At 33.8% G+C, this 11,652-nt stretch overlaps 1 protein-coding gene across 39 annotated transcripts in view; it reads left to right on the top strand.

Moving 5' to 3' along the window:
- The window catches only part of LOC109088730 (calcium-dependent secretion activator 1), a 99,301-nt gene that overhangs the window by 60,329 nt on the left and 27,320 nt on the right, over window positions 1-11,652 (top strand). For 8 of the 39 annotated variants that reach the window (XM_042734291.1, XM_042734290.1, XM_042734288.1 and 5 more), the window contains 7 exons: window positions 2,223-2,324; window positions 2,617-2,680; window positions 3,460-3,583; window positions 6,513-6,581; window positions 7,994-8,026; window positions 10,396-10,502; window positions 10,803-10,832. In XM_042734291.1, the coding sequence (XP_042590225.1) occupies window positions 2,223-2,324; window positions 2,617-2,680; window positions 3,460-3,583; window positions 6,513-6,581; window positions 7,994-8,026; window positions 10,396-10,502; window positions 10,803-10,832 (529 nt within the window). The remainder of the gene's footprint in view (window positions 1-2,222; window positions 2,325-2,616; window positions 2,681-3,459; window positions 3,584-6,512; window positions 6,582-7,993; window positions 8,027-10,395; window positions 10,503-10,802; window positions 10,833-11,652) is intronic. The other 31 variants (XM_042734295.1, XM_042734293.1, XM_042734298.1 and 28 more) reach the window with 10 other exon arrangements.

Below are 11,652 nucleotides of genomic sequence, written 5' to 3'. Positions count from 1 at the left end.
GTGTTACAGATAGTGACTGTGGATCTCTAATGTTGTTTGACATCATACTACTGTGCTATTAACATATCTGGATAATCATATTAGTCTCATAATACACTATTATAAATATTCATATTGCCGTGTAGTGTTACTAAAGGGTAAAATGGCATAAATGTCATGGTACATGTGCAAAAAAAAAAAAAAATAATATATATATATATATATATATATATATATATAATGTTAATATTAACATGGTCCAGTGTTCAAAAACATGTTTTTTAGATATTGTAAATTTGAATCTGTTTTTGTCTTTGTATTTTTGCTTAATTTTTTTTGTTGTTTTTGTTTTTATTTTTTGTGTTGTTGTTTTTTATGTGTTTTGTTTTTGGGGTTGTGTGTTTGTGTTAAGGTTTGTTTGTTTTTTTTGTTTTTGTGTGTGTGTGTGTGTGTGTGTGTGTTTTGTTTGGCTCTATCACTTGTGTTTTGTTTTTCATTAGTTTTGTTTTGTTTGTGTTTAGTTTTTTTTGTTGTGTTTAGTTTTTCTTTAGTTTTACTTTGTTTTTGTTTTATTTTTTGTTGCATTTTGTTTTTCTTTAGATTTTCTTTGTTTTTGTTATGTTTTGTTTTTCTTTAGTTTTGCTTTGTTTTTTGTGTTTTGTTTTTCTTTAGTTTTGCTTTGTTTTTGTTTTATTTTTTGTTGTGAGTTTTGTTTTTCTTCAGTTTTTCTGACACACAGAGAGAAAGGATTTTTTTTTTCTGCTGGCCAGTCTTTTATCCATCAGTTTTGTTGTGACACACAGCTAGAATTGAAACACACTCACAGCCGACGTATGTCACCTGCACGCAGTTTAAAACACAAACACGCACACTCTTATGCAGAATGTGACTAAAGGGCCAGGCTCCTTATCGTTTGTGACATGGTAGACGGAAGGAGGGCTGTGAGCAGAGTGTATGTGACAGTGGAGGCGCGGGTCGTCGTGACAGCGGTTTGAGGAGCAGGAGACATGACACGCTCCTCGTCAGTCCGCTCCCCATGTCAGCCCAGTGCACGCTGAAGGACAGCGGGGAAAAGCAAAGGAGGAGGGGCAGGAATTTCAGGGGGGACCACCACGACTGTCACACCAGACGGGGTCCATCGCTTGGTGGGGGTTTTCAGGGGGAGGTTGGCAACCGGGTCGCCCCTTCTTGTTCACAAAAATACCTTAAAAGCTTCCACTGTTGTACACGTCAGCTAGATGTGAGAGATAGTGAGAGGTGTAGATGTCTAGTACAATGGTAAAATCGATTAGGTTTGACAATTTAGCATCAGTTGCATAGATATCAGCATTTTAAAATAAGTATTTTAAATTTCTGTGTGTTTATAAAACAAGAAATGATATCGGCATCATGGTAATTTGGCTAACAAGCTTAGGAGTGCCACTAGACATATCAGGTGAACTGTTTCCCACAGCCTCACTATTTCTGTTGTAGAGTCTCAATAAGGAACCTGTGAGTGTGTATGTGGAGAGAGGTTGAACTCCTTAGTGCTAGTAGCAGGGGGTTGTGGTAATTTGTAGTGTCTTTGTATTGCAGATGACTCTTTATTTGACCATGGACAGGGAGGGGGGAGTTTAGGTCCTTCCAAAAAGCCTTGCCTGAGGAGGGGAGGACGCACACACACAAACACACATTTAGACGTACACACTAGAAATTGCACCCGCTCATAATGCACAGTGCAGTTGCACATATTGTTGAAAGAGTCTGGGCAGATATTACTAGAAAATATATGCAAATGTCTCTTTTTTTTTTTTTTTTTTTTTTTTTTTTTGGTTGACAAAAATGTCACATTAATTGCAGCAGGCAAGAAGCAATAACTATGACTTAATTTACATAAGGTTTTTGCTCACAAATACTTGCAAAAGTGAATTCACCCCAGAGCATTTACATTTATGAACATGTATGCATATGTAAATACACCCAAATAAAGAGCTGGGGCTCTTTCAGAAGATACAAGTAGTGTCATATTCTCACTTTTTTCCTCTTTCTTTTTAATAATATATGTGGTTAATTAAAAAGTTGAGCAGTTTGTATGAATCTCTCATTAACACATACCTTTTAAAGAGGATGAATAGAAAATTATTTATAGTGCTTGTATAATAGTCATGCGTCTTGCCTGTTTTGGGACCCTGTGTTTGTATCTGTGACCCTTGTTACCTTAATGAGACAAGCAGTTGCAATTATTTGTGTGTATTTCGCCTCAGGCCTGATGGAATTGGTACTGTCACAGTAGAAGAGAAGGAACGGTTCGAGGAGATCAAAGAACGACTGCGCATACTGCTCGAAAACCAGATCACACACTTCAGGTACATCACTGGCAGTCTACACAGCATCACATATACCACCTTATTAACAGCTAGGGATAATAATGGATATGTGGTATATGTATATATAATTCATATATACTGTATATATTATTTTAATTTTCAAAGTAGTGTGAAACTGCTTAATGCAATGTATATGTAAATGTTGTGTGAAACTAATTGTGTGATGACTGGATAGGGTGATGTGAACAGGATATATTTTTTTCTAACAAATGTAAATGGGAATGTATAATGTCTCAATGTTTTAAACACTTTTAAATTTTTCTCTCTAAAGGTATTGCTTTCCATTTGGACGCCCAGAAGGAGCCTTAAAAGCTACGCTGTCACTGCTTGAGAGGGTGCTTTTTTAATTTTATAATTTTATGATATACAATCAAACCAAAATTTATTCAGACCCTTTAACATTTCTCACATTATCACAGATTATTCACTATAGTCTAGAAAATGGTAATAAAATATGACAAGAACTAGTGTGTTAGAACAAATTCATCTTGATAATGTCAGATAACTTTGATAGAAAGATGTGTTTTCTATCAAATTAGGTTGAATAGTTGTTAAATTTAAGTACATAATAGATAATACCATTTTAGGTAAACCGATTACCAAGCAATGCTTAATTTTGTTTCATTCTGTGGTGTAAAAAGTTTGCATTAGCAATTGAAGAAAAAACACTTAAGCAAAACATGGTCAGGTCAAAGTGTCTGAATAATTTTTGGTTTCAAATTTTTATCAGTTTTACTGGTAGTCCAGTTTATGAAGAATTTTTGGGTGTAATATATCACAGTTTACTTTGTTTTGCTATCCTCCCTTACATAAACGAACTATAGTGTCCTGCACCCACTAGTAAAATATATCAAAAATTATATCTGGTGTCTAAATAATCTTTGGTTGACTGTATATACATATATATATATATATATATAATATATATATATATATATATTATATATATATATATATATATATATATATATATATATATATATAATATGTGTGTGTGTGTGTGTGTGTGAGTGTGTGTGTGTGTGTGTGTCTGTATTGAAAACATATGACACAAAGTAGAAAAGACCTACAAGATAACGTAAATATGCATCTAATTTCTAATTTGGTTTTGCAGGTCTTAATGAAGGACATTGTGACACCCGTACCTCAAGACGAGGTGAAGACAGTGATCCGTAAATGTCTGGAACAGGCAGCTTTAGTGAACTATCAGCGTCTCTCAGAATATGCCAAGGTGGAAGGTAGGAGGCACATAAACCAGTTTTGCAGAGTTTCTTCTCCTATCTGCTCTGTTATCAGTAATATAGCACTTGACATATTCCTCTCTTAGAAACAGTGCTTAACAACGGTGATGCTCAACTAACCCGTATTCCATGGAGGCAATACTGAAATGCCACTGTTGAATTTTTTTTTCTTTTTTTTTCATGAAAGGAATGCTTACAATGGAGCAATAATTAACTGTTGGTGTGTGTAATGGCTTTTTATGTTGTCTTATCTCTACTAGTCTTCTAAGACACTTGAGACAATTGGCCTGTAGTATGAACCCAGATAGTAATTTTATATATGTACACTGAAAAAAATGTTTCATTCATTCAATTAAAAAAAATAGGGTAATGATTCACATCTATATTTTTTTAACTTGAGCCAATGAAAAATAAATAACTAAGGGAAAGTTATTTATTTTTCACTGGCTCAAGTTAAAAAATATAGATGTGAATCATTAACCTAAATCTTTTTAATTGGATGAATGAAACACTTTTTCATAATAATAATAATTATAATAATAATATTAATAATACTAATGTTTTTAAATAGGTCTTGTTAGTCCAGGTTTGTTTTAGATCCTTCTAGCTGATTATAGAGTAAAATGCATTCGATTCCCCCTTTCAAACCCTGGCCTCAGTGCCATATTGTTCTGCTCAGTGGTTTCTTGCTGCCCTCTGTGGATGGTTGCATCTTTCCTGTGGTTTAGCTTTTAGGGTTAGAAGTACTGTACAGCAACAAATACACTTTTCCTTTCCAGCTCTTCATCACCTTTCCAGCCCCCCTGCTTCATGTTTATTGCAAAATTGCTGCCTTTTTACTAGCTTTCTTTGTGTCTTTTTTCCTCTTTCTTTCTCCTTCTATCTCCTTATCTCTCCCTCTGTGCTTTCCTCTTGTTTATTGGCTTTTCTTCTTATTTGGAGCCCTCTCTTGTTGTGCCAGTTTGAGAAGCCAATATACAGTGCAAAGCTGGATTGCCCACTCAAGCAACACACAAATGTGTGTTGCTTGAGTGGGCAATCCAGCTTTGCACTGTATATTGGCTTGGCAAGTGAGACGGTTTCTTTCATAGACATGGACAGCTAAACTGTGGCTTACACACGAGTGGTCTTTGATGTCAAATGATAGCCATGTTTACAGGACAAGTGTTTTTTTTTTTTCTGGGATGTGATTTTTTTTTTTTTTTTTAATATATATATATATATATATTTCTTTGTCTAAATAATTTTCAATGACTGTCCATGTTCATGAAGAAATATGACTGGGCACTGCAGATACTGAAGGAGAAGCCCTTAGTATCTGTTTGCCAAATGATGTCAATGTTGTTCCCTATTGATTGCTGACCACTAAACTGAATGTGACTTTTGTACTAACCCAAACTAACCAATAGCTTGCAACACACTCACAAGTCTTTCCAGAGAATAAGACGTTCAGTTGGATTAAAAGCAGGGCTAATGGTGGAAATCAACAGAATAGCTTAAATCTGCAAATCTGAAGTGACTAAACCAAAAGTATTTGCAAAGTTGTTGTATTTTTCACCAAGACTATTTACAATGAGTCCAGTGTCATTCTGAAAATAGTTCATGCACTATCCATCAAAGGTTTGGAAAAAATGTTTTCTTGAAACAAGTCTCTTATTTAAAAAAAAAAAAAAAAATTAATATGTTTGTAAGGACACATACAACTGTTTAAATGTAACAGTAAAGACATTTTAAAATGTTACAAAAAAATTCTATTTCAAGTAAATGCTGTTCATTTGAACATTTCATGAAAAATCATAAACAAATATCATGGTTTTCACAAAAATATTGAGCAGAAGAAAAACTGTTTTCAACACTGAAAATAATAAGAACCATTATTAATTATTGAGCAGATCATTATTACAACCAATATTAATAATTAAGCAGATCTAATCAGAACATTAGAATTGATTTCTGAAGAATTATGTGACAACGAAGACTGGAAAAATGGCTACTGAAAATTCAGCTTCGCCATCACAGGAATAAATTTCATTTTAAAATGTATTTTAATAGAAAAAATTTCATTTTAAATGAATTATTTCACAATATTACTGTTTTTTTTTTTACTGTATTTTTGATCAAAATCATAAATTGAGCCTTGGTGAGGATAAGCAACCTCTTTCAAAAACATAATTTTATTTATTCCAAACTTTTAACTGGTAGTCTATATCTGAATAAAAATGAATGACCTTCCTTCCAAATAAACAATAGTAATAAATTGTTACAGTAATAGGCCCCACTTTATATTAAGTGGTCTTAACTACTATGTACTTACACACAAACAAACAAACAAACAAAAATAAGTTAAATGTATTTATTGTGATCACATTGTTTTGCAGATTACTTTTGTTGCTATTGAGGTTAGGGACAGGTTTGGTGGTATGGGTAGGTTTAATGGTTGGTTAAGATGTAAGGGATGGGTCAACATTGTAATTATAAATGTAATTACAGAAATTAATTACAGATGTATTTTTTTTAAATACAAGTACAATGTAAAAACATGTATGTACACAATAAGAGCATTATATCAAATGATTAATTTAAATGTAAGTACATAGTAGTTAAGGCCACCTAGTATTAAGTGTGACCCAATAATATGTCTAAGACTTGATTTGAGGGAGTTTATAGATTTTTTAATCTTTGTGCGCTTCATAGAGCTTTAAGTCTTCATGGATACTGACCTACAGATCATATCAGGACTGATTGATCACTAATAATTTTGAGATGCAGTAGATCAGTTACTAGGCTTTTTACCAACCCTGCCAGGCAACTTTCCATGCCACTAAATTTGGTCAAAACCCCTTATTGCACATGCAGCCATTGTGCTTCTTTCTCTCTCTTTCTCCTCTGACCCCTTGCTCTTGCATGCCCCAATCCTCTTTTATAGGGAAAAAGAGAGAAATGTATGAGCATCCTGTCTTCTGTTTGGCGTCACAAGTGATGGATTTAACCATTCGTGAGTACCCTGCTCATCCGGAGCCACTCCATCACTTCCGCCACCTCTCTTTTTTTTCTTTTTCTCGTTTTTTCGTTCTCGAGCACGTTCACAAACAGTAATTCCCTCATGCCCTGACCGGCACCATCCTCTTCTCTTGCTTGCAGTCTGCTTGCCTTTTTCTTTGAGTTTGTCACTTGCATCTTAGGTTGAGTGATTCAGCCACAGGTCTTCCTGTCGCTTTGATCAGACCATCCCGTCCAGCTGAGTCAGTGTGGCAGCTGTTCTTTCTGTTTTCTGCTTATTCTTTCTGTTTGTGACTTGAGTGCATTTTTACTTTGCTTTTGTGTAAGTCACTCCTCCCCACCTTTGTCTGTTTATCGATGTGTCCCAGGTTTACAGTATTGGTCAGGTACAGAGTAAACAAAAATAATTGACATTATCTCCCAACCCAGGAACAAAACAGGGATTCTGACGCGGTTTTCAGAGACATTGTGTTTCTAATGTTTGTTTTTTTTTTGTTTTGTTTTTGTCTGTAATCCACTTCAACAGCTTATCACTGTGCGTCTTTACTCTTTTTCTGTCTGTGATTTGGTTTATTTTTTCTGTCTTGTGTCAAACTTGGTTTCAGACATGTTTCTGTTCTACAGTTGTAAAAGCAGGGGTGTAAAGTACTTGAGTAATTGTACTTTATTACTACTGTATACAGGAATTCCTGCTTTACTGAAGTACTGTACTTTTACTGAGTGGAAAAAAAATGCTTTATACTCTGAATATCTAAACATAATAGTAAAAAGTAGCAAGTCTGGTCACAGGTCTATATGGTTTAAATTTTTGTGCAGCTTAATATTTTTGTAGGTCCCGTTTTTCTGCATTTCCTTGTGTAGAAAGTTCAAAATTTGAATTTTTTGAACAATTTAAAATTCTTTATTGTCACTTTTGATAAATGCATCCTTGTTGGATAAAAGTATTTATTTCTTTCTAAAACAAATTTATTACACCCCAAACTTTTACACTGTTTTAAAACTTTAATTTAATTTAAAAACAGCCAACATAATTAATTTTTAATGTGGTTATTCTTGTTTTTGAAGAGATCAGCAGTCACCACAAAATGGCCTTTCAAGCAGTTAATAATTGTTTATTAATGCATTTAGTTATCTCATGGTCACTGTGAAATAACTGCTGCTAAATATAAAGCAATTTAAATATTTCTTTTTTTCTAAACTGATAAATTGTGGACCACAGGTCTTTCACTTTTAGACAGCCCTGTCTGTCTTGAACGCCTCTTTCTTTTTTCTTCTTTCCTTCTCTTTCTACTTCCCTATCAAATCTTACATCTGAAACAAAATGAAAGCTTATTCCTTCTCCCTTTTCTCTTTTCCCCTTCTTTCTCCCTTCCCTCTTCCTTTCTTTTTCTCTTTCTTTCTTTTTAGTAGAGAAATCTCAGAGGGATCAGAAGGATGCAGGTGACATCTTTTGTCTGACTTACTATTAAATTCATTTTAAAACAGCCCCTCCCCCGAGCTCTAAACATAACCAGCTCACAGCATTCACATGGCAAGTTAAGCAGACGTAAAGGGAACCATGGGAATGTTGGGACAACGTTATGAAAATGCCTCCTACACTTTACACTCTCCTAAACATTGCATCTTAATGTAGATGCATTTTCCATGAGCTGGTAAGCGCTTTATAAATGCATTACCAGTCTATGGAACATGCAGAGTGAGTATTTCTTTAATTCTTAAACTTCCAAAAATTAACATAAATAAATAATAATAATACTCTCTCTGCACCAAATGTGTGATTAAAGTAACACTTTACTATAAGATTCAATTCTTTAATATTAGTTAATGCATTAGATATCATCAACTTGCAATGAATACCTTTTTTTTTTTTACAGCATTTATTAGATTTCATTTATTATATATTAAAAATATATGTATATAAATATATACTACTACAAAATATGTTTCATTATTCATGTTTGTTCACAGAACATTTACGAATGTTATTTTATAACATTATTATTTCAAAACATTAAATGTTAACTGTGTGTCTATCAATTAGCATTAACCAAGATTAATAAATGTTGTAAAATAGTTCATTGCTTGTTTATATATTACTTAAGTCTAATGCTTACAAATTGAACCTTAGTGTAAGTGTTACAGAAAAATCTCTAATGGGTCAAATAGCAATACTGATGCACTGTTAATGATTTTTTTCAGTTCATATCATATTGCTGATTTTCCATTAGAGCAAATATGGTGACATGTGGTTTCTAAAATATCAGAAAAATACATTTAGTTAATCTGCAAAGTACAGTATGTCATGGATTGGTTTAGAAACCCTTCATTCATGTCTTGAATTAGGGAAATCGGGTATTTCAAAATGTCAAAAAAATTAAATGTCTAGAAAAATAATCCACATTCTGTTCATCGCAATTGAAATACCTGATTTTGTGCTAGTACATGACATTTCGTCCCTGCATGGACAGTAACCCTTTAAAAGGCCACAAATATTATATTTTGTGAATCTCTTTAGTCCTACTGAAGGAACTGAAGATGACTGAGATACAATTAGAGGAAAGGTCAGAGGGTTAATTCACATTTAAGGGGCGTGTGCTTTGTGTTTAGTGATGAAAGCACTGTTGACTGAGAGGGGGGTGTGACTCTTCAAAATGATGTTAATTGTTTTGACATTTATCACACAGCAAATGACTTCACTTCCTAGTTCCTCTGTCTTTGTGTTCCTCCATCAAAGTGCCACATTCACCACAGTCAAAAAAGACAATGCTGAAAGATCTTAAAAACTGACAGCCCAAAATCTTTGTTCAAAACCAACTGCAGCTACACAAACAAAAATCAGTTAGGTTGTCTAAATCATCACATAAAAACACCCTCTCAGCCAATATTGAAGCATTATGAGCTACAGTGTTAAACATGTATCCATACACCATGGTCTCATAAATGTCTCTTTACTTTGCAATCCCATCCTTAACCAATAGCAATAAACATTTTGCCTTATATTGTGTGTATTCATCATGCTAAAGACCAATGAACATATTTAAATTTTCACAACAGTCCACTGTAATTTCAAACTCTTATATTTAAAATGAAGTCCTGTCATTTTCCGTGTCATATAATGGCATATGAGATAGACAAAAGGGTACATTGAAATATGACGTTTAAGAGAGAGGTGCTGCCAGCTTGTATTGACAATAAGAGATAGGAAATGAGAAGACATATATTCCTGCATGTGCTGAACATTATGCATGATGACTATAACATATTTGTTGTCGTTTTTATCCGTTCTTTTTCCTCAGTTCCTTGGTTTGACTCATTATACTTGCATTGCTCTTTATTGACTCATTATGGTTCGTGTCTACAGAGCTGAGTGTTGACAGAGTGTCAAGATTATGTTAAGTCGTTAACTAAGACAGCGGAGTTGATATATGCAGCAGCTAATTTGTGGTTCAAGTCAGTTTTTTTTTCTTCTTCAGAGAGCACATGAATGAAATTCAAATGAAAATTTAGACATAATTCTGAACTCTACCCATCTCTTACCTACTCTGTAATTTTAATTGTCATTAAAAAAAAAAAATGTATTCATAGCAGATAGAAGTGAGTCCTCGGAAAAGGATTTAAATTAAATGCTATTTAATTCGTTGTTAAAACACAATAGATTTTTCTGCTTTGCAGACAGTACATATTAAGTATAAAATCACATGAAGTAAAATGCAGTTTACTTTAGCACCAGACAGGCTGAGGAAAGTCCAGTGTTTTCTGTGTGCGAATATTTGTATGTCTGTATTAACTGTTGTACCTTTGTGCCTCAGAAAATGTAGGGCGCTTAGTCACACCTGCCAAAAAGCTTGAGGACACGCTCCGTCTGGCCGAGCTGGTCATAGAGGTGCTCCAGCAGAATGAAGAACATCATGCAGAGGTGAGTGTGCCAGACATTATGTGGTAGAGATGCTTAAATATACAAGGATGAAAAGAAATATGTCAGGGGCATAGTTATGTGAAAACAAACAATCCAGATCTATAATAAGACCTCAGAACAACTTAAAATGTTTTCAATAATAATAACAAAATAAAATAAAATAAAATAAAATAAAAAAGGGTCTTCAATGGCTGCTAGCACTATTTAGGTAACATTCCCCATTAGAGCAGCCGTCATCATCCCACAGACAAAAGGAGAATATATGTGTGTGTTTGTGTTTTTAAATTATGTGCTCCGCAGGCTACACACCCAAGTACGGGAGGTCAGGCGGTACAGTATTTTTAAAATTTTCTGTTTAATTTTTTGATGTCATCAGTGGCATACTCTGCTCTTGCATGCCATGTCTCATGATCTGGCCTGCCCTGGAAGAGGCTTTACATGGGCATAGCAAATCAGGAGTCTGGCATCTGCAGGGTGGATTTATTTAATTTCAGTTCAGCTCATTCTAAGTTAATTAAAGAGTTACATTCAGAACTAGATAGATAGATAGATAGATAGATAGATAGATAGATAGATAGATAGATAGATAGATAGATAGATAGATAGATAGATAGATAGATAGATAGATGATAGAATTAACTGAACTGAAATTACTGTCACATTGACTGAGTACATTCCAGTTTGAAGGCATCATAGTCAATGGACAAAATTACTACAGTTGTGCTAAATTGTTTATCTTCATTTCAGTTTATTTCAAGTCTGTTACTCTGTTTTGTTTTTATTTTATTTTTTTATGTAAATTCCATTTACACTTCTAGTGCCAGGTTTGTTAAACCATTAAAGGAATAGTTCACCCAAAATTCATTAAGGACACAAAGAGGATATTTTGAATTATGTCTTTTTTTGTCTGTTTGTTAATGAAAATCAGTGGGTTCCAATGTTGGTTGGGACCACACTGACTCTAATTATATACAGAAACGGCTACAGGTTTGGAACAACATAGTCATACTTTACTCACCAGAATTATTCATTTTTGGGTGGCTTATCCCTTTAAGCACATAAAACCATTTTAAATAAATATGTCCACTAAAGTGCATGGGATTGTTTATGGTATTTTACATAGTCCAGTCATTTATCATGCCCCTAAAAC

The sequence above is a fragment of the Cyprinus carpio genome, chromosome B11 (genome assembly GCF_018340385.1).
Source record: "Cyprinus carpio isolate SPL01 chromosome B11, ASM1834038v1, whole genome shotgun sequence".
Taxonomy (NCBI): Eukaryota; Metazoa; Chordata; class Actinopteri; order Cypriniformes; family Cyprinidae; genus Cyprinus; species Cyprinus carpio.
This window is presented reverse-complemented; position numbering and strand designations above follow the sequence as displayed.